Source organism: Hipposideros armiger, unplaced genomic scaffold (genome assembly GCF_001890085.2).
Source record: "Hipposideros armiger isolate ML-2016 unplaced genomic scaffold, ASM189008v1 scaffold_509, whole genome shotgun sequence".
NCBI lineage: Eukaryota > Metazoa > Chordata > Mammalia > Chiroptera > Hipposideridae > Hipposideros > Hipposideros armiger.
The window spans coordinates 586,744-608,907 of NW_017731859.1; the positions used below are offsets into that span (position 1 = coordinate 586,744).

General features: G+C 42.5%; 1 protein-coding gene across 5 annotated transcripts in view; it reads left to right on the top strand.

Annotated features, from left to right (window-relative positions):
- MTM1 (myotubularin 1) overlaps positions 1-22,164 on the top strand; it is a 92,241-nt gene that overhangs the window by 34,804 nt on the left and 35,273 nt on the right. For all 5 annotated transcript variants that reach the window (XM_019667900.1, XM_019667905.1, XM_019667901.1 and 2 more), the window contains 2 exons: positions 4,325-4,435; positions 8,214-8,315. In XM_019667900.1, coding sequence (XP_019523445.1) covers positions 4,325-4,435; positions 8,214-8,315 — 213 coding nt within the window. The remainder of the gene's footprint in view (positions 1-4,324; positions 4,436-8,213; positions 8,316-22,164) is intronic.

Below are 22,164 nucleotides of genomic sequence, written 5' to 3' on the forward strand. Positions count from 1 at the left end.
GAAGTGGGAAATGCAAGTAAAAAAACCTACAACCACTGTATAAGACGCACCCGGTTTTTTAGACCCCAAAGTTTTCAAAAAAGGGTGCGGCTTATACATGGAGAAATACGGTATATAAAATCCTCATGTTTTTCCACATGTATAGCTGATGTCACTGTTACCTACTTATGGAAGGCTAATCTCCAACTGCTATTATTCTTTTTCTTGGGTTTTTTTTTATTGGAGAACAGTGTGTTTTTCCAGGACCCATCCACTCCAAATCAAGTAGTTGTTTCAATCTAGTTGTGGAGGGCGCAGCTCAGTGGCCCATGCAGGGATCGAACCGGCAACCTTGGTGTTATGAGCCTGCACTCAAACCAACTGAGCTAACCGGCCACCCCTGTTATTTTGTTTTTTAAGGATCATCTTTAATGTGACCTTCACCACAGAAACTTCACGTGACCTAATCAATAGGAAATTTTCTTGCCCTCCTCTGACCTCTTGGTCCACTTTGTCTGGACCTTTTTTAATGGCTGTTGGCACTTGCACCCTAGCATTGTGGCTATTTGGGTACATGTGTCTTCTCTTCTAGACTGGGCCTTCAGCTCCATGAGGGCAATGTCCACATCTTATTTCATCTCCATGGTCCCTAGTGTCCCATGCAGTTTCTGTTAGTATAAACTCAAAAGAGAGTGAATGAGTGCATCTTTTTAGCTTGTTATATTTACTGCTCACCTATTTTAGATACCTAGAGGTGCAGAGGCACAGAATTTTGAGTTAGAATGGACCTTTGAGAATCCTTAAATATTTAATGATATTTAGATAATGACGACTCGGGTTTCTAGAGAGTTAAGCTAGTTTTCCTATTCCTGGATCTCCCAGTTTGGCCTGCTTGGTTATCTGATCTTGAACCTGTCATTCAGGGAGAATGTGGCAAGTAGTCTCATTAGACTATGGGTGCTTTTGGTCAGGAGCTGGCTGGTTTTCCTCAGTGTCCCATTTTCAGTTTTGTTTTGGGTCAGGGCAATCAGAACTATAGAACCCTCTCTATACAGGGACACAGAACAGCAAGGTTTCATCAGGCTTTAATTCTTCTTCTGCTTTTTTTTTTCATTCTTCCTTCCATGCTGATATTAGAGTATCAGACTTTTATTTATTTTTGGTATAAGTTTGACATTTAGGAATACAGTTGAAAAGACACCCATGAATCTCAATATAATCAAAGCATAACAGACTGCCTGATAGCATATTTTTAATAATGAGACGGTACTGAGAAGTAAATACGTGATAATATGCAGCTGTATATGTACCCAGTTACTGAGTAGTATCTTTTTCCCTAGGGATTTGGATTTTAGTCATGTAGTGAGGTGTTTCACCCCGTGGCAAAAGCTAACAACTGCCTCCTTATAGGTACAAACAAAAAAACCTATAGCTGCATGCCAGAGCATACTGACCATTATAGTTACTGAGCACAGTTATACTTTCCAAGTACTAAGAGAGTCTTTGCTATAATAATAATAGTAATAATAATAATAATAATAATAATAATTTTCATTGTTTTCTAGCTACCAAGTGACACATACCATGCCAGGTACTTTAAGTCCATTATCTCTAGTCATCCCTACTTTACAGGTAAACGTGGCTGAGAGAGACAGTATCTTGCTAAAGTCATCCAACTACTAAATGTCAAAACTCAGATCTGAACCATTTTTGTCCAGCTTAAGAACTTGTGTTTTTTTTCTCTACACCATGACAACCATCCTCTTACACTTTTTAAACTTTTAATTTTGACATTATTATGAACGCTCAAGAACTTGGAAAAATAGAAGAGGTCCTGTGTACGTATCACCCAGCTTCTGCAGTAATTATACTGCTTTACCCAAACCAGGAAATTGATTGGCACAATACAGTTAACTCTGTACTTGAATTTTATCAGTTTTTTTCACGCACTCATTCTTCTTGTGTATTTGCATACAATTCTGTAAGATGTACTCCTATCTATAAATTCATGTAACTACCACCAACAGTCAAGATATGCAGCTAACTCTGTGTCACCACACACCAACTCCCTCATCCTGTCCCTTTATAGCCATGCCCCCTTCCCTTCAACCCCTGGCAACCACGTCTCTGTTCTCCATCTCTACAGTTCTGTCATTTCAAGAATGTTAGAAATGGAAGCATACATCCCATGACCTTTTGAGATTGACTTTATTTATTCACTCGGCATGATGCCCTTAAGATTCTTCTAGGTTGTCGCATGTATCCGTCGTGCTTTCATCTTTGCAGCTGAGTGGCATGGATGCACCACAGCCTTACACTTTTTGAATTTCTAGAATACCCACCAGCTCTATTTATATTTTATGAAGAAATGCTCAATATTTTGTATTGTGTTTGAAGAAGGATTTAAAGTCAAAGAAAAAAACCTAACTTTATTTGTATCCCCCCAAAGGATATCTTTTTTTTAAAGATTTTATTGGGGAATTGGGGGATGGGAACAGTGCTGGGGAATTGGGGGAAGGGGAACAGACAAGTTGCTGTCCCTTTGTTCTTCAGCCCAGCCGTGGAGGACGTTGCTTCACTGGCCCAAGTTGGCACCATCATTGCGCTCTTCCCGGGTGAGGCAGATCAGTCGCTGGCTTCTGGACGGCCGCTCACTGCAGCTGCTGGCCGCTCACGCTGGCTGCTGGCTACACACGGTAGCCCATGGCAACCCACTGCCACAGGGGCTGCAGCCTACGCCATTGCCAGCAACTCATGGCAGCCCAGCTCCAGGTTGAGCTGTTGTTCAGCATCTTAGCTGTAGAGGGCAGTGTCACCGGCCCTCATATGTGGGATCCGAATCGGGGCCCTCTGGCGTCCCAAGCCAGCTCTTAATGAACATGCCACTCGGCTGGCCCCCAAAGGATATCTTTTTAAGAACAACAATTTAATTAGCACCTTTAACATTTTTCTTTAGTACCAAAGTCATCTAACACAGCATTAAAGAAAATATTAGATTAAAAATATTGTGTAGCCCTTCCTATCTTTGTCCATGTGAATATATATTTTACCTTGTCTTAGTCATAGTATATCTTGTATGCTGCTTTGTTTCCATTTAAACTTATTTTTCCATGTACCGTAATTATTTTAGTAGCTGCACGCTAATTCCATCGAGTTGACTAAATGTACATTTCCACACCCTGATGTCCACCTCTGGCTTCACTGAACATCTTCATGTATACAACTTTTCCTCTTGTTTGCACGCTAGCTGTAATGTAAGTTCATAGGAGTGCAGTTATGGAGTCAAAGGGTAGGACCATTTGTATGGCTTTTTTGATGTGTGTTCCCAGACCTCTCAGCTTGAATCTCAACCCTTCCCCCTATTTACTTAGCAAGTTACTGAAGCTTTTAAAGCCTTGATTGTCACGTCCAGAAATGGGAATACCTCACCTACATCCAGAATGGTTGTGAGGATAAAATGAGACAATGCACACCAAGCCTCTGCTGCAGTACCTGGCACAGACAACAAATTCTGTATGTGGCAGCGGCTGTTATCTTGTTGCAAGAATTGTGGTACGACTTCACTAATGTGATTCCGTCATGCCAGCGGTCTTATGGGCCCCTTGCAGCCAGCATTGGATAAGAAATGATGGAGAGGCATTGCTATGCATTCAGGCCCTTCCGCTTTGGGAAATGCACTCACGCCTGAGATAGGCACACCTTCCAGATGCATGGTTTCTGGTGTGGGAATACAGACATGGAAAGTCGTGGTAACAAGATAGAGTGAAGCAAGTGGTATAACAGCAGTCTGAATCAAGTGTTGTGGAACTGCAGAGGAGAAAGTGGTCAATTCTACCTGATCTAGTTGAAAAGCAGGGCTTCGTTAGAGGTGATGCTTGCTGAGCCAAGATTTCAGCCATGGGAAGAATTTTGGTAGTTGGGCAACCTAGATATCCTGGGCAAAGGGAACACCATGCACAAAGCACATAGGCCTGATTGTACATGAAATATTTGCAGAATGATGAAGGCATTCACTTAGTTGGAGCACAGATGTCGTGGGATAGAAGCCTGCAGAAACAGGCTGGAAACGACATCATGGGGCCCTTGAATTGTGTACCTAGGAGTTTAGCCTCCATTGAGTAGGCACTGCAGAATGGCACGTGTTTGAGGATGCATTTTGGTTGCATACCTGAGTATTTTAATGCTTGCTTTTTCATGTGTAATCTGTATCATATTTGTGTTCATAAAAAGTGGTAAAAGGGCCAAGGTAAAAATGCCCTGAAAGCATATGATTGTTTTTAACTTGCTTTTGATGTTTTAATTATGCTGACAGAAATCGTGACTTTTGTATTTTTGTCCATTACAGGATTCTGCTCTAATACTTGATGTTCCTCTGGGTGTGATCTCAAGAATTGAAAAAATGGGAGGCGCGACAAGTAGAGGAGAAAACTCCTATGGTCTAGATATTACTTGTAAAGTAAGAGATTCAGTACTTTATTGCGTGAAAAAAAAGGCACATTCATGTTGAATGATAAGTAAAAGTTAATGTGGGTTTATTGAGCACCTGTGTCAATCCAAATACATGCTACATGGTTTGTATTCAGTCCTCAGAGCAACCCTCTGAGGTGAACAGTGGCATTGCCATTTTATAGATGGGGAGCCTGAAGATAAGAAGGGTTAGGTAACTTAGCTTAGATTACCCAACAAATGTCAAAGTTGGGATCCAAATACAGTGAGGTAATCATTTTGCAAACAGCAGAATCAACCTTCTGGGAAGACAGCTTGTTTTCCAGGTATTAAATATCAAAACACTACCATCTGTAGAAAAATGCCCAATCCTAGAAAGAGCTCCAGGGGTTTAGAGGTCGTCTGTCCCAGTGGATTTTATACCTAGATATGCATCAGGATAAGCTGTAAAACCTCTTTAAAAATGTAGATATTTGGGTTCTGCCCCAAAGCCAGCTGTAAGATCATCTCTGAATGTCGGGTCCCAGAAGGCTGGGACTCGTGCAAGTGTCTCTGGTGAATGAACCACCCATCTAGTGCAGGGGTCAGCAAACCGTTTCTGTAAAGGGCCAGATAGCAAATGTTTTAGGCTTTGGGGGCCAATAGCATCTCTGTCATATGTGTTCCTTTGTGTTGTGTTTTGTTTTAACCCTTTGAAAATGCTTTTAAAAACATTCTTAGCTTAAAGACCATACTGAGCAGGGTTGAAGTTTGGTGACTCCTGGCCATAGTCCTTCAGTCTGTGGAGGAGGAAATGAGGCCTTTGCTGAACAGGACTCCTTGCCTAGCATTGCCCAAGGAGCCAGGGGAACAGCCAGGATGAAAACCCAATTCTCCTTTACCTATTCTCATGCACTGTGATTTCGTAAAACCAATCTCCTATACTTTTGTTGGGATTATGAATACAATATGATTTTCTTGTCCCTGTTTATAAAAGATCAAGGCGAGTACACTGTATCAGAAACCAAAGGATTATGTCATAATTACACTTAAACTGAGATTCTCCATGAATCCCCACCTTGCCTTTTGTTTCTGTTGTAATCCAAGCTACCTCAATGACTTATCTATGACCCCAGCTACTGTCTCCCCTTTGGGGCCTAGAAATACGGGGATTTACTTTTAGGGAAGATCTTTGCATTTTACATAAAAGGATCCACGGGAGTAGAGTGTTATATCACAGTACTCAAAAGACAATGGGGTTACTATTTTGATGATTTTGAAGTGACTTTCATGCTAATACAGTTTTTAACAAATTCTCTCTGTTGTCTTATCAATAGGAAAAACTTGTGTTTAAATAGTAATCTCTGAAAAATTAATCAGAGAAAGCACACTCTTACCTTTTGACTGTTTATTATAAGAGCAAAGGGCTTAGGAACACCTCACCAGGCATAATTCTGAGATGTTATATATATATGCTAATTCCAAGAAATACAAATATATATTATATATATATTTGTATTTCTTGGAATTAGCATTGAACTCAAAGATGATGGCTGAGAACAGTATTGTAGCCAACCTTTTAACTCATTTATCTCCCTGGAAGCACCAATGTCACGAGAGTCAAATTCCGTTTTCTCAGTAACAGACCTGAAGTTGATAAAAGGGGAACCGCTACAGTGAGCTAGTCTCTTGCTCCTGCCTTCACAGGGCAGCTGTCATCTGCAGTCAGTAACCATAATACAGCTGTGTTCTCTGCTGAAGAAGTAGTCATAACCCCTCCACATTTGGTTCTCCCAGCTCTGAACGTGGGGATTTCTGTTTGCCTGTAGCAGCTTTCCCATGGCAGATATACCTCCCAGTGGATGTTGTTCAGCCACGAAAGCGACGATAGCTCTAAATAGGTGAATTCTGACCCCCCAGGTCCCAGGCTAGCCCCTGCTGATAACTTGGAGCCTATAAAACAAACAGCAAAGCCAAACCGCATCACCAAAAAGCCTTCTCTCTTCTTGCACGCCTCACACCCATTTACTCGGTTTAAAGACTGCGTGGTATTTTAAAGTCGGCAGTGATGGTGTTGTTTCTTTAGCATGCATTCTAGAAATGATGCCTCGATCAATCAGCCCTTCAGTGTCATTACAGCTGGGGTGTTTACTCCAACTCACTTATTGTAGTGACTCTCTGTGCATCTGCATGTGACCCAGTTGTTAATAGTCCAAGGGTCTGACTGGGAGACTCATACCATTAGACTCTTCCCCAGGGCTCCTTCCCTGACGAGGCAGGCTCTGATGAGCAGGTGGAACTTACCAGTTAGTATATGTACATATTTTTGTGACAAATGTGGTCATCTGCTGCCTGTGAGTCACTTGCCTTTTCCACTTCGGTTTTCTTGTTGGCAAGATGAGGTGGTGGTAGTTCCTTCTGTCCTTTAATTACATCTGCATCAGATGACAAAATGAAGTTTCTGGAATCACGTATACTTTGACACATTGAAAGTAGTTACTGGCAGCACTGACAGGTCAGAAGAAGTGTTGACTTAGAAGTGGTCTAATGGCTGAGTGGTTAAGAGAATGATGGCAGAGTTATCATCTGACCCAAGACTGTTAGGAAGAAAGCTCCTCACAGCTCTTTGAGCACTGACTCCTTGTCGATCTAGTGCTGTACTTGTGGCTCACGGTAAACCCTTTAAAAGCATACTGTCTTATTGACAGTATAAAGAACCAGACCCTGAGACCTCTAATGAGGCGTGCCATTTGCATTTGGGGATGTCTTATGTATGGCAAGGCCTTTGCTAGTCCTCCACATCGGAGACTTAGGAAGCTTCAAGAGTGCTCTGGAGATAATAAATGAAAAAGCACTTTGAGAAATATGAAGATGATGACATCCGAGAGGGCAGGGACTGGATCTGTCTGACTCCTGAGTATCTGTATCCCCAAGGTCCAGCACAGTGCTGGCTTTTCTGATTGAAAGTGCAGTGCACAATAGAACATTCTTAGTGCCATGATTGATTTAAGAGACAACCTAAAAACTCCAGCTTTGAAAATAAGATAGAATGTTATTTTGATGTGTAATACAAATTGATATTTAAGGGAGCTTATTCTGTTTGGATTTGGTTTAAAAGAAGAGTTCCCTGCTTGTTAAAGAGATATGTATTAAAAGCTACTCTTAAAATCTGGTTTTGATCATTAATTTTTAGTTCCTGGAAGCATAGTCACTCCTAATATGGGTACTTTAATGTGGTTTACGTAGAACCCTGTGAAAGTAAAATTGTATAGTAAAATATATGACATTCCTTATATGAGAACTTAACTTGCCAATCATTTCCTAATTTTTAAAAATAAGACTTTAAAGCATGAGGTTAGAAGGAGAGGGCTTCTGTATTTTAATGACCTGTTTAACCATTTTGAGATTCTGTTTGATAGCAGATACATGTTTGAAAAGTTCTACGAATAAAATACAGTTTTATAATTAAAAATACCCCAGAAACCAGTTAAAGTAGATAGACACAGTACAGTGATGTGCAGGGCAAGGTTTGACTTGTCGTTTTATAAAAGGAATTTCAGCTCTGTCTGCTCTTTAGCACTTGTTGCTTTGTTTTTGCATTCATGACTCCAATGGGATATTTTCACGGGTTCTCAAACTGGATATTTCAAAGCATCATACCAGACAAAGTAGTTTTTCTTAGTAATTTAGACTAAGTGCCATTTCAGGTAAGTGAATCTTTTACTCCCTTAGTTAAGTAGGAGAGTTTTTGCTAACGAATATGACCATATTTGAAGACTGAACTGTCACATTGCTCCTCTGCTCCCTAGGACATGAGAAACCTGAGGTTTGCACTGAAACAAGAAGGCCACAGCAGAAGGGATATGTTTGAGATCCTCACGAGATACGCCTTTCCTCTGGCCCACAGTCTGGTAAATTTCAGGGTTCTCCTCAGCGTCGGAACACTCTCGAGTGTCTCCTCTTTCATATACTCTCTGTGTTGCGTTTCCCAGTGTGATGTGTATGTGAGGGTGTTTCTTAGAGATTATTAGACCACTCCCAGAGGGACCGGGCCTGTCGTCTGCTGGTCTGTGTGGGATGGCTTGCCCACATGACTGCAGTGCGACGCTCGAGGCAGTTCGGAGCCCCGAGCAAGCCTGGGAGCTTGACCAGCGCAGCTTGTGCTCTTGCACCACTGAGCATGCGCTCTGTAAAAGTCCTGGCCAGTGCTCTGTAAAAGGAATAAGGTAGTGAGGTGGGCTGTGGGGGCCTTAGTGTTGTGACATCACTTCCCATAGGTCATTGCTCTTAGCTTGGGAGCTAATGTGCAATGCGTGTCAGGATTTTGTGGCACCAGTTGTAAATGGGAACAAGTCTTCTGGGCCTAAATCCACTTCTACAATCAGGTACCTTGTTCGGGTACTGCAGGCAGTTGCTGAATAAGGCAGGATTTTTTTTTTGAAGGATGACACTTTAAATGTCATTTAGCATTTAGTGTATATTTGGCAGGACAGACTTATGTAGCATTTAGTGTATATTTGGCAGGACAGACTTATGTGCGCATTTAATTATTTAAATCTATGATTTGGACTGTAATAATATTTGGGATGTGTGTACCTAGAATTTTTCCTTCCTATTCGCCAAACTGTTTGAGTAATCTAACTCTGTTTTACCACATGACTGAAATAAGCTTTCAATGCATCTTGCTCTTAGAACAATGTTTGTATCCTGCCTTGGTTTGCCTTCTTTTTTTCTGTCATGTCTTGTTCACATCTTCTTACCCCTCTCCTCCTCTGCTTGACTCTAAACAAAGTTGGAGGCAAACAACTGCTGAGGGGTAAGCAAGGAAATAATTCCTTGGGTTGTGAGTAACTTGGTTTGTGAGTGTTCCACAAGATGAGCAAACATTTCTAATACATTTTGACGTGATAAATGAGCAATGTCTTGCAATATGAGTAGTTTGTTTCCGGAACAAATTATGCTCACAAAGCAAGGTATTCATATATATATATAGATAGATAGATAGATAGATAGATAGATAGATAGATAGATAGATAGATAGACAGACACATCTGTATTTTAAGTATAGGGTAAATATACTGTTGGCTAGACTGAAGATGATGAAAGAGGTCATTAACTAGAAGAGCTGCTTTGTAATGTAGCTCCTCTTCTTATGGCTGTCTTTTAATTAATTAATGTATTTATTTGCAATAAATGCCTCAGATTTTTTTCTGGGAGACAAGACTTCTCTGTCCCCAAATTTCATCAGCAGTTGTTTCAGTCAAAGGAAATTAATGGTTGATAAAAAGGCCAATTTCACAAAGACTGCAGAGGTCTGGGAGGATATGAAGGACTCGTCATGAGTCATGTGCTGATTATAGATTCCAATGTAATGCTTCAAACAAATGCAATGATATCATAGAGTCGAATACGTTTTCAGCCTTTTCTCAGTTTTTGATTAAATATGTGATTTAAAAGATATTCCAATATTAGAAGAAAAATAGTTTCATAGGAGCACATCTTTGCAATTATGATGAAAGTGAGAATGTAAGTCTAATCCATGAGCATTCAGCTAGGTTGAAATGTTCTGTCTTGAGTTTTACATAGCTGGCCCTAAATTATCAGAAATGTTAAGAATGGCTCCCATGAGTTAGAAGGAGCTGAGGCTCCAGTTCATCTCCCACAAGAACTTGCAAGATAACCCATCCCCTTTCTCTGGCATCTTCTGCCCCTTTCAGGGTTTACTCCCCTAGAAAAAAAAAAGTCAAGTATTAGACCAGCTTTCCCCTAAACTACTGTTCCATCTCTCACTTCAATCCGAACTTCTGGAAAGAATATTCTAGTCTGTCCTCGTCTCCAGGTCATTCAATCCTCTAACTCATTCCAGTATACAGCTTTATTGCAGGTACCTTCTTGGAACTCAGGACTTTTTACTGGCCCAATCTAGGGCCTCACTTCAATCTTCATTCTATTGGCTCTTTGCCTGGCATTCAACATTTTTGACCACGTTCTTGCAAGTCTGGGTTTCTGTGTTCCTCTCCCATCTTGACTATTCCTTCCCCGTCCCCACTGCCTCTTGTTTTTTCCTAAAATGTAAAGATCTCATCAGTGGTCCCCTCTCAGCCCTCTTCTCATGTTACTCTATTTGCCTTGATGGTTTAGTCCCGTAGCTTAAGCTGCCTCTGCTGTATGGGTGATTTCTAAATCAAGCTGTGACCTTGGCCTTGAATGAATCTAACAAGCCTAACTCTCAAACATCTTCCTCTGCAAGTCCATAGGGATCTCAAGCTCATCGTCTCCCTAACCTCTCTGCAGTTCATCAGACCTACTCCTCCGCCTACACATCCCTCAGTTTGGATGCTCCTCAGTTGCTCAGGTTCGAGAACTTGAAGTCAGCTTCTTCCCCTGCCTCGCCTCCCGTAGCCACATCAGTTCCAATCCTATAGGTTCTCCTTATTAGTAATGCTCAAATGTTTCTTCCCATTTCTGCTTATGTTTTCTCATTTAAGCCATGCTTCCCAACTGGCTTCCGTTCTTTCAGTTTCCTTCCCTTCCAACTTATCCTACACAATGCGGCCAGTTTATTATTTTTTTTTAAAGTATGATCATGTCACTCTGTGTCCCACTCCTGACAAAAAATATTCGCAGTGACATCCCATGTCTGATCCCTTATACTCCAACCCTCCAACCATACAGGACCACACTGCGCCCCTGTGGTGTTCGTAGAGCTGTCTCCACTTGGAGTCTTTGAGTTTCCTATGCTCTTCACCTGCAGTCCCCTCATCTCTTTAAAACCCATCCTCCACCATCTTGTGCAGTCCTAGGTCCTTTTCCACGCCGTATGCATCCCCTGTTGGGAGTTCATCTCACCTCCCACTTGTTAGACTTGGCAGGTTCTTCTATCTGAGCACTTATCTCAGTTTGCCTTATATAATAATTATGTAGTAATTGCCCATCTCCCCTGGTATACTGTGAGCTTATCAAGGCGGGGATCAGCCTTTCTTTATCTCTCTAACCTCAGCATAATGACTTCTGCATGAGAGTTGTATAATGATGGCTTTTTTATTGATCTCGGGTTTAGTAGAAAATGAAGGGGAAATGCATTAGAGGGGAACAACTGGGATGGATTTCTGGTTGTTGTGGATCTAGCATCAGAGCCTAGCATCCCAGGTTGCTGTCCTTGGAGTGGTCCACGGAGGGGTTGATTTCTCAAGCCTCTGAACTTTGCCTTATTTCTCATCTCTGTGCCAGGAACCCCTACTTCTTCCTTTAGCAAGTCGATAAAGTGATGAACTGGAGAAAGAAGGTGAACTGAATTGAATTGTTCATACAAAGTTTTGGGAAATTACATTCTCTGATTTTTAACCACTAAAAATTATCTTTAAAAAAAAAGTTAGACACCAAAACAATACAAGATACCAATAAAAAGAGAGCAGCTACTGACATTGCTTTTGGAATATCAGTCCCTGCTATTCAAGTCAACATGGGCAAGTGTTTTCATCAGTCAAGTTCATTTCAAAGTACTGTGTTGGGTGGTGTCGGGGGGCATTGATGGCAGGTGAGTAGGGGTAGTACAGGAGGAATGATACCTAGTTCCATTCAGGAACATGACAGAAATGATATGCCAAGCATGTATTTCAGGCAGAGGCAAGACCCTGACCCTCGACACAGCAGAGGGAAAGCTGGAAGCGCTGCAAAGTGTTGATGAGGGTAGCCAGTGGCGTTTGGCTGGAGCCGGGGTGTGGGTGTGGGTAAGAGGAGGAGACCTGGGTCATCCAGCGGAGGGCCTTGGTAGGGGAAGGAGTTTGTACTTTGGGAAGTAGAAGAGATCACTGAAGATTTTGAAACAAGTGATAGGACTGAATACAACATCATGAAGCATAGATAGGAGAAGAGAGCTCCTGAAGCCAGGGAGCAGAGTCAGAGGGCCAGGCGAGAGGTCCACAGTGCTGAACTAGGATGCTGGTGGTCCGAAGGCCACATTTAGGCTGAAAAGCAGGTGTATGTGTTTCTGTGCGTGCGTGCGTGCGTGCGTGCGTGTGTGTGTGTGTGTGTGTGTGTGTCTGTGTGTGTGTGTGCACGCGCACGCGTGCTCAGTGTTGCTTCTCATTTCATTTCCCATCTGAAAATGAATGATGGCTTTTATCTAGACCACACCCTGCAGGTTCTTCTCTCATCTCTCTAATCATTCTCGTTCACTTTGCTGGCTCCTTTCCCACCTTCACTCCCCACAAGCTGCAGAGGGCTGAAGGCAGAGTGAGGCTTAAGGAGACCATCATGGGTGTGTGATGCTGCAGAGGGTCAAGGAGAGGGGAGGGCCGGGAAGAGTCCTTCAGATGTGATGATGCCAAGCTCTCTGGGGCCCGGACCTCCTAACCGACCTGCTTGAGGTTGGGATGCTTCCTTTGTATCCCTGGGGCCTAGTACAGTGCCTGGCATCCATTGGTTGAACTTTTCTGAATCCAGGAAAATGATCTGAATTGAGGGGACAGAAGGTAGTCTGCAGGGGTTTAAAGGGCACGTAGGTGGCATTTAAAAGAAAAAGTGATGGTAGCAGCCAGGTCGAGGGAAGAAGTGTTTTCCTTCGAGCCTGAGAGAGGCAAATGAATATATTTGTGGGTAGGCGGAAGGAGCGTTGCTTCTTTTCAAGGCAAGAGAGAGAAGGGGTCTTTTCTTGAGCAGGATCCTGGGCAAGGCAGCGGGCCATGGGCTTAAGCCCAGTTTGTAGGGTAGTTGGAAAGGAGAAGGGACAATTATTCCCTGAGACAGGAGGGGAAGAAAAGTTTCCAAATTGCCACAGTGGGGAATGCGAGGGTGTGCCAAAAAGGGATTTCCTGGAAGCATAATCTAAGCCTGATTGCATTGAACAATACAAAAGGCCCTGATTGAAAAATATCACTTTGTTAATATTATTGAAACCGTTCAATCAGCTGCAAATCATCTCAGTGATTTTTATTGGCATTTGAAGTCAGAAGTGAACTTGCTGTTGTATCCATGCAATGGTGTCTAGAGGCCAAGAGAGGTGGGTTCCAAATCCCGCTGTGGGGTGAATAGTGTATGAGTGGGCTTTCTTCTTTCAGACCACCTCTTTGGCTCCCTCTTGCCTACTTCCCCATTAGTATTTTCACCACTCAGTGTGTTCATGTCAGGATTTAAACTTTGAATTGTACTTGAGTAGCTTACCCACAGAGTCAACCCCAAACCATTAACTTGATTGTTTTTGTATTGTGTCTTTCCAGTAAGACTTGAAAATTGTTTAGATAACATTTTTTATTGAAGCTGAAGCATTTATTGTCTTGTTTTACTTTCGCTTTGCTTTTAAAGCTGCATTGTAAGTCAATACTAGTTCTGGGTAAATAATACATTTTTATGATAAGAAATGTGGCAATGCTTCTGATAGGATGGTGATTTTTTTTAACGGCAGGAACAGCAATTGAGTATGTAGGAACAGAGCCTGATAATGCTACAGAAAAAAACAAAAACGAGTTTGATTGTTGGGGTGGTATGTTCAATGCCCAAGTTCCTCCGTTGATTTCCTTTTTTGTTTGTTCATTTTTTACTCAGATGGGATCATCAGAGCTAATATAAATTTTGGATGAAAGTTTTTTTAAAACTGTGAATCCTAACTATTATTGAGTCATAAAGTCAATTAGGTTGCAACCAGCATTTTAAAATGGAATAGAAGAGAAAATAGTAAGAACATAACATGTGATGTGGATAAATATGGCTTCGTGAAACGTTTCTGTCACTTATCGCTGTGGGGGTGTGTGGGGGTGTCTGGGTCATGGTGTCAAGTGTTTTGCTTTCTGTTAAGCATGGTCTAAGATGAGTTGGCAAACTGTGGCTCGTGAGCCACATGCGGCTCTTTGGGTACGTTCCGTCTCAGAAGTTTGCCGACCCCTGGAAGAGCCAATCCTGTCCCTCACAACAATTTAAAAATTATTCGAGAGCCATAAATATACTAAAATTTAAAGTAATATTATAAATGAAACTATGATAGTTTTATTTTCATTTTCAATTTTACTTCAGAGCCACATGTATGTACCCAAAGAGCCGCATGTGGCTCGCGAGCCTCAGTTTGCGGACCCCTGGCGGCTCTTCCGTCTCAAAAGTTTGCCAACCCTGGTCTAGAAAGTTTGAAAAACAGTTTTAGATAATGGTAGAATATGTAGAAAAATGTGTTACTGTAGACATTAATAAAGTCACTTAAATCTGTCTTTAGAGCTATAGCTATGCATGGATTTTCTTGAATTTTTGTCTAAGTGAAGGGCTTGCATTTGTGACTGAACTCATGGGACATAGACTCACATAAAGGAAACGTAGAGCTAGGAGAAATGAAGCTGAAGACGTAGCTGCCGGGCTCTCAGCAGCCACTGAGGAGGGAGGCCCAGTGAGGACAACTGGCTGCTGAGCCCTTCGGGTGTGTGGTTCCGAGCCTGTGCCGTGGAGCCCAGCAGCCCATGTCTGAATCTGCCTCAGTCACTTACCTGCTTGGTGACTTTAAAAGTCACGTAATATTTACGTGCTTCACTGTTCTCATCTGCAATGGGGATAATAATAGTCTCAACCCCATAGGATTTTTGTGAGGATTAAATGTAAAGTGCTTACAACAGTGCCTGGCATGCAGTAAGCGCTTGATAAATGACAACTGCTCTGTTATTAGCACACCATTTTCCCAACAGGTGCAAAGAATAAAGGAGGATTACCCCAACACACTTTTCCCCAAGAATATTAATAAAGTAATTGTGATCATACGTGGGATACTTTAAGCCCTTTAAAAGAAAGATGCTATATAAGCTAACAGTCAGTATTCTTATTAGCGAGTCATTGGTTGAAAGTCTTGAATTTCAGAGGGTTAAATCCAGAAAGCATCTTAACTAGAAATGTGAAAGATGGGCAGCCGTGATGCATAATACACAGAAATCGTTTTCCGTTTCTTTCTTTTCATCTTTTGATCCTGGGCCGGCCCACTGCTCTCAGACTCACATGGCTCACTGAGGTTTGTGTTTCGGCACTTGCCACTTTTCTGTGCTGTTCCAGATTAAGCTCTTTAGCATGGCAGTATTTCCTGCTACAGTACTTGTTATTCTATAAGCCGAAGAGCAGTCACAGAGTGGCAAAGTTTTTTGGTGTTTTTTCGTTTTGGTAAATTTGACCGTCTTTTGGGTGGAGGAAATAGGCGCAGTTCTAATTTTGAGAGCGAGGCAGCCCGGTGGCAAGGCCACTACTGTGGAGACTAGCAGCCTTCTGTGACTGACGGCATACTGCTCTGTACCGGACACAGAGCCTGGAAGCAGTGTCCTCCAAATAGCACGGTGGAGAGCGGGCCCACCTGCACTTGCAGGGGTGCGTTCCTGCTGCCTTTGCTTTTCCTAGTCCTTGTTGCCTGTTTCTTTTCGCCTAGCTTTGGTGAACCCCATCAAACCCTGCTGTGTGGCTTAAGCACTGTACCATTTCTACCTGTGTCTTTTCTTGCCCTACTCCACTTGAGCTCACTTGTAAAAATAATCACGTAAAAATGACTAAAGTGGGTTATGGGGGTGTACATCTTTTTCGATCATTTGAATGAGTGCTTTAAGTGATTCTATGAATAGAGAATTAGGCGCATAGGGTGCTTTTCCCTGTGCCTTCATTTTTTTTTTTTTTAGTTCAGAAATGGGGAAGTTTTTATAAATTGCTTTGAGATTTTAAATCAGACCGAAATATAGCAGACTCTTACTTTCTAGGCCAATCAGAGAATGAATAGATAAAAGCAAATACCTTCTTTGCAGATGGGAATTGACATAAGTGACACTGTGTGCTCACTTACACACACACACACACACACACGCACGCATGCACGCATGCACACACACACACATGCACCCCTGCTTCTCAGCCTAGATGTGGCCTTAGGACTGAAGTATGCCTTCGTTCTCTATTTTCTTTTTGGCCAGGACTTTGTTTCCTGAATAAACAGTAAACTTGGCTAATTGACGGTCTAATCATGCTTCTAAATCGCCTCCCTTCCTGCCTCCTGCAAGACTTGGCCCTCCTCTCTCTCTCTCTCTCCCTCTCTCCCTCTCTCCCTCTCTCCCTCTCTCCCTCTCTCCTTCCCTACTGCTCCCTCAGCCCACCCCCCCCACCCCCCACCCCCAGCATTGGGCCTGCACGTTCTTCTGCCCACTCCCCATCTCCTGGAGCTATGGCCCCCACTGGCCTGCCCCCGCATTGCCATCCTGCTCAGAAGCAGAGCGGTCACTGCCTGCCTGCATGCATGCCCTCAGCAGCCACCCGGTTCAGGACTTATTGCCGCACTTCTGCCCTCCCAATATTTTGAAAGGCAAAAGCCAGCACGCTCCTCTCACTTTCTGCGTTTCTGTTTGCAGTTAGTATTCGGCTCCTGAGTGTTTATTCCTCCCTAGCCAGCTCAAGAGTGCTGTTTTTTTTTATAGACATAAATGCTTTTATTGTTAAAAAAAAATTGAAAATAAATGAAGTCAAATTTAGGAAACTACAAAGGGAAAGTAACAACAAAATGAATGAAAAGAAAATATGGGAGAAATTAATAAATATCAGTACAGGGTGAGATGAATGCAAGAGAAAAAGTCAACAACACATAACATGTCATAAAATATAAAAAAAGTAGTAAAACTGGTAAATTTCTTGGAAAAATACATAAAATATAAAACTACTAGCAAGTCTTTTTAAGAAAATAATATGTAATATTAAGAATAAGGAAGGTGACGTAATGCACATTCAAGTACATTAACAGTGTAAGAAAAAGAGCCATTTCTGATCACTGTGGTAAAGAATATTGAGCACAACAGCAAACAATAAAATGAACAGTAAAATATTTAGAATATTAACAATAAAGTCAGGAAAAAATAAATTGGCTGCTACCTCCACTATTAGTCAGTGTTACTTTGGCAATTATAAGTAATGCACTAAGACATAGTAATGGAATAAGTGGTACAGCTTTTTACTAAAACAGTACGAAATTGAGTATTATTCGTAGGTGACACCACAGAATATTACAAAGTCTAAGAAAGCCAAAGTAAAACACTAAGAGACTAGTGAGTAAGCTGGATAAAAGAGTCAATAGTCAGTATAAATGTAAAATTGAAACAAACAAAAATATCCAACATGCTCTATTTAAAGACTTAGTGAACCTATGCAAACAAACCAAAAGCCTTTCCATCTCCCTGAGCCACCAATGAGTGCATCCTTTAAAAGGATCAAGTGAGAAGATAAATATACCCCAACAGCACAGTGCCTCACACATGGAGGAACCTTCATTAGTACATTTTTAAAAAGGCTTCTGTTTTATCCAGCAGTTTTAGATGTTTTCAGGAAAAGTCTCAGTTAGGGCATCTAGATTATTATGCTTCTGGATACTTCTCCCTGTGGCTTCTGAGACCCGAATCTCCCAGCACACCTACCGCTCTAGCTTCTTTTCTTGTTGCTCTGCTTCCTCCTGCTGTCTAACTGTGTGTTTTCTGGAAAAGTCCATTCTCCACTTCCTTCTTGCTCTATACCACCCCTTGAGCAACCTTCCTCCACTCTTGTGTCTCCCAGCATTGCCTTTCTGAGGGCAACTTCCAACTCCGTAGCTGCTATATAACTTCCACTGACACCTAAATGTTTGTTTACAATGTATCTCTCATCTTTTCCCCAAACCTACCCCTCTGCTCCCAGTTTCTCTGGTTGGTATCTCCTCTCCCCTCCTTTCCCTCCTCCTCCTCCAAAAGCCAGGCCATTGAATGGTTTCCCTTTGTTTAACATGTACTGTGTCTGGGGGATTCTTCCTCCCCAGCCTAACCCAGTTTAGCTTTCCCTCTTTTCTAAGCCGTTGGGACGGTGCTTTAACTCCTTTTCCTATCTTGGCTGTGTCTCTTTTCCAATCTTCCCCACCCATGCCTTCTGTCGGATTAACCTTCCTGGGATGCGGCCCTGATGGTCCCGTTCCTTTGCCCCCAAAACGTCAGTAGTTCCTGCCTTGCTGTCAGTGTAAATGCAAACGTCTCTCCTCCACAGTGTGGCTCCACCTTTCAACAGTGTCCATTTTTTCTTCTCCTCCTGTACTCCGGCAGTGAGACTGAGGTGTTTGCTGATGGCCACATATTCTCTAAGTCTGGCCCCCATTGGTGGCTTTTTGTCATCATCATCGTTGTTATGTCCAAAGTTGTCTTATCCTTCCGGCTCAGATGCCATCAACATCCCTCCAGGCCCATCTGTCCAGAAGTAACCTTGGCCTTCTCTCGAGCCCTGTAATGCTTTATCTGTACCACTCATGGAGTTTATCACTTTCCTCCTTACATGATCAGTAGTTGTTTCCTCCTCATCTCTTTCCCTTGGAGGATTGCTAACTCCATAAAGACAGTGGCTGTGTTGTCTTACTCATCTTTTTTCCCACTGATACCTTGTTCATCGTAGGCTCCTGATGTTTGTTGAGTGAATATACTAATGTCAGTAGAATGAATGAATGAATAGGAGCTAGCAGCAACCAAGTCATCAATAAGAATATTCTGCTGTTTAAAAAGGGCATTTATTCAACAAGCATTTACTTTAAATTTTTTTAAATAGCTAATGTATGCCCACGATTGAAAATTCAGGAAGTATAAAAGGGTGTTGTTATAGACTGAATGTTCGTGTCCCCCCAAAATCGTATGTTGCAGCCCTAATTTTCAATGTGATGGTATCTGGAGGGTGGGGCCTTTGGGAGGCGATTAGTGATGCAATTAGTGCCCTAAGAAGAACAGGAAGTGCTCTTATAGAAGAGCTCATTCTGTCCACCATGGGAGGCATAGCAAGAAAGCTGCCCTTGGTAAGCCAGGAATCAGGACCTCACCAGAACTGGACCATGCTGGCATTCTGACCTTGGCCTTCCAGCCTCCAGAACTGTGAGAAATAAATGTTTGTTGTTTTAAACCACCCAGTCTGTGGTATCTTGTTATTGTAGCCTGAACTAGCTAACACAGGTATAAAATAGAAATGTCTCCCTCCCTCCTAGCACCCTTCAGCTACTCCGTTCCCTACCTCACAAACAACTGGTATGTTCAGCCTATTACTGTCCACCCAGTTGTAGCTTAGACCTATACAGGCGACTTGGTATTTATATACGCTTTTCCAATTCACCAATAGATAGTAGCTAATGACTGGGCATCTTCACTTCATTTATGACTGCATATACTCTGTTGACTGTCCCCTACTTTATCTGTTCAGTCCTCTATTGATGAATATTGAGATTATTTCCAATCATTTGCTATTCTATAAACTACTGCAGTGGATAACCTTGCATATACATCATTTTATATGGGTTCATGTGTATCGCAGGATAAATTCTTACAAGTTGGAATTACTGCAAATTCTCTGTGATTGAAGATGTGCTGGCCTTCACTCCCACACGCAGCATGTCAGAGTCCGGTTCCAGACATCCTCTCCAACTGTATTGGTCTCCTATAGCTGCTGTAAGAAATTACCGGAAACTCTTTGGCTTATAAAAACATGAGTTCTCGAGGAGGTCGGAAATCCAAAACGGGTCTCATGGGGCTAAAATCAAGGTGTTCATGGGGCTGCGTTTCTTCTGGAGCCTCTAGGGGAGAATCCATTCCTTGCCTTTTCCACCTTCTAGAGGCCGCCACATTCCTTGACTCATAGCCTCGTCCTCCATCTTTAGAGCCAGCAACAGTGAGTGAAGTCCTTCGAATCATTCTGACTTTCCTTCCATCATCACATCTTCTCTTTTGATTCTGACGCTTCTGTCTCCTCTTCCACTTCTAAGGACCTTTATGATTACATTAGGCACTGGGGAAATCCAGGGTAACCTGATCTTAAAAATCAGTTGATTAGCAATCTTAATGCCGTCTGCAACCTTAGTTCCTCTTTGGATACTGTGTGATGTTAACATAACACAGATCCCAGGGATTAGGATGTGGACGTCTTTGAGCGCCATTATTCTGCCTACCACATAAACCCAGTATGCTTTCTAATTTTTTTGATCTTTGCTAATCTAATAGGAGAAAAGGTAGATTCATAGTTCTGTTTTGTATTTGTCTTATTTGAGTGAAATTGGATATCTTTTGGTTTGAACTATTTGTACTTCTGTTTCTGCATTCTCTATATCTTCTGTCCACTTTTCTTTGGGGATTTTCGTCTTTTTCTTGTTAGTTGTAGGAACTGTTTATGTAATAGCCATACTGACTTGTAATATAGTTTGCAAATATTTTTCCCACATGCCTTTTGGCTTTTCTTATGGTGGCTTTTGCTATGAAGAATTTTTAAAAATGTTTAATTGGGGAAATTTATCTTTTTTGTTGTTTTCGGTGTGTGTGTGTGGGGGGGCGATGGAGTGACACGGGTGTCTGTAAGACCACCTCAGTTTCGATGATTCACTAGAACTCACAGGACTCAGCATATAGTCGTACTCAACAAGCATGATTTATTGCAGCAAAAGCAAAAGTCACATGAGGTGAAGTGTGAGGGGAACCAGGCATGAGCTTCCAGAGTCTTCTCCCAGGGGAGTCTTGCAGGATGCACTTAATTCCCCCAGCAACAAATTGTGAGCACTCAGTGCCCAAGGTTTTTATTGGGGGCTGGTCACGTAGGCACCCTCCGCCCAGCATGTATCAAAATGCCAGGCTCCCAGAAGGAAAGCAGGGATTCAGCATAAAATACTGTTTAGGCACTAAACCACTCTTACCAGTTAGGGAATGGTGAGAACGCTCCCAAAATTTAGGTCCCCAGAGGCCAGCCAAGGTTCGACCGTGCAAGCAGGCCTTTTTTTTTTTTAAGATTTTTTATTGGGGAATTAGGGGGATGGGAACAGTGCTGGAGAATTGGGGAAAGGGGTACAGACAAGTTGCTGTCGTTTTTTGTTCTTCAATCTAGTTGTGGAGGACATTGCTTCACTGGCCCAAGTTGGCACCATCATTGTGCTCTTCCCGGGTGAGGCACATCAGTTGCCGGCCTCTGGACAGCCGCTTACGGGGACTGCTGGCCGCTCATGCTGGCTGCTGGCTTCTCACGGTAGCCCATGGCAACCCACTGCCACAGGGGCTGCAGCCTACGCCATCGCTGGCGACTCACGGCAGCCCAGCTCCAGGTTGAGCTGTTGTTCAGCATCTTAGCTGTGGAGGACAGTGTCACTGGCCCTCATATGTGGGATCCGAACCGGGGCCCTCTGGCGCCCCAAGCGAGTTCTTAACCATCGCGCCACTCGGACGGCCCAAGCAGGCCTTTTTAAGGAGAGTAATCTCAGGCCTGCTAGGTTGACTCTTGTCTGCACAGTTTTCTTTTCTAGCTCCTGCATTTTACATGCCAGCTAGGAAGGTCTTCCCCCACTCAGAGTTATGAAAGAATTATCCCATGTTCCTCTAATACTTCAATTTCTTTTTGAAAATGTAAATATTTGATCCACTTGAAATTTACTTGGGGTTACCATGCAAGGCATGGATCCATCTCTTTCGTCTCAACTCATTTGTGACACCATTTGTTGACTAATCCACTGATTTGAAATACCACCTTCATCATATACTAAATTCCTCTATGTATTTGGTTTTATTACTGAATGTTTCTTTTCTTGCATCACTAGCTCTTCATGCACCAGTAGCACTCTCTCTTAACTATTTTAAGATTTTTATTGGGGAATTGGGGGAGGAGAACAGTGCTGGGAAATCGGGGGAATGGAAACAGACAAGTTGCTGTCCTTTTGTTCTTCAGTCTAGTTGTGGAGGACATTGCTTCACTGGCCCAAGTTGGCACCATCATTGTGCTCTTCCCGGGTGAGGCAGATCAGTCGCC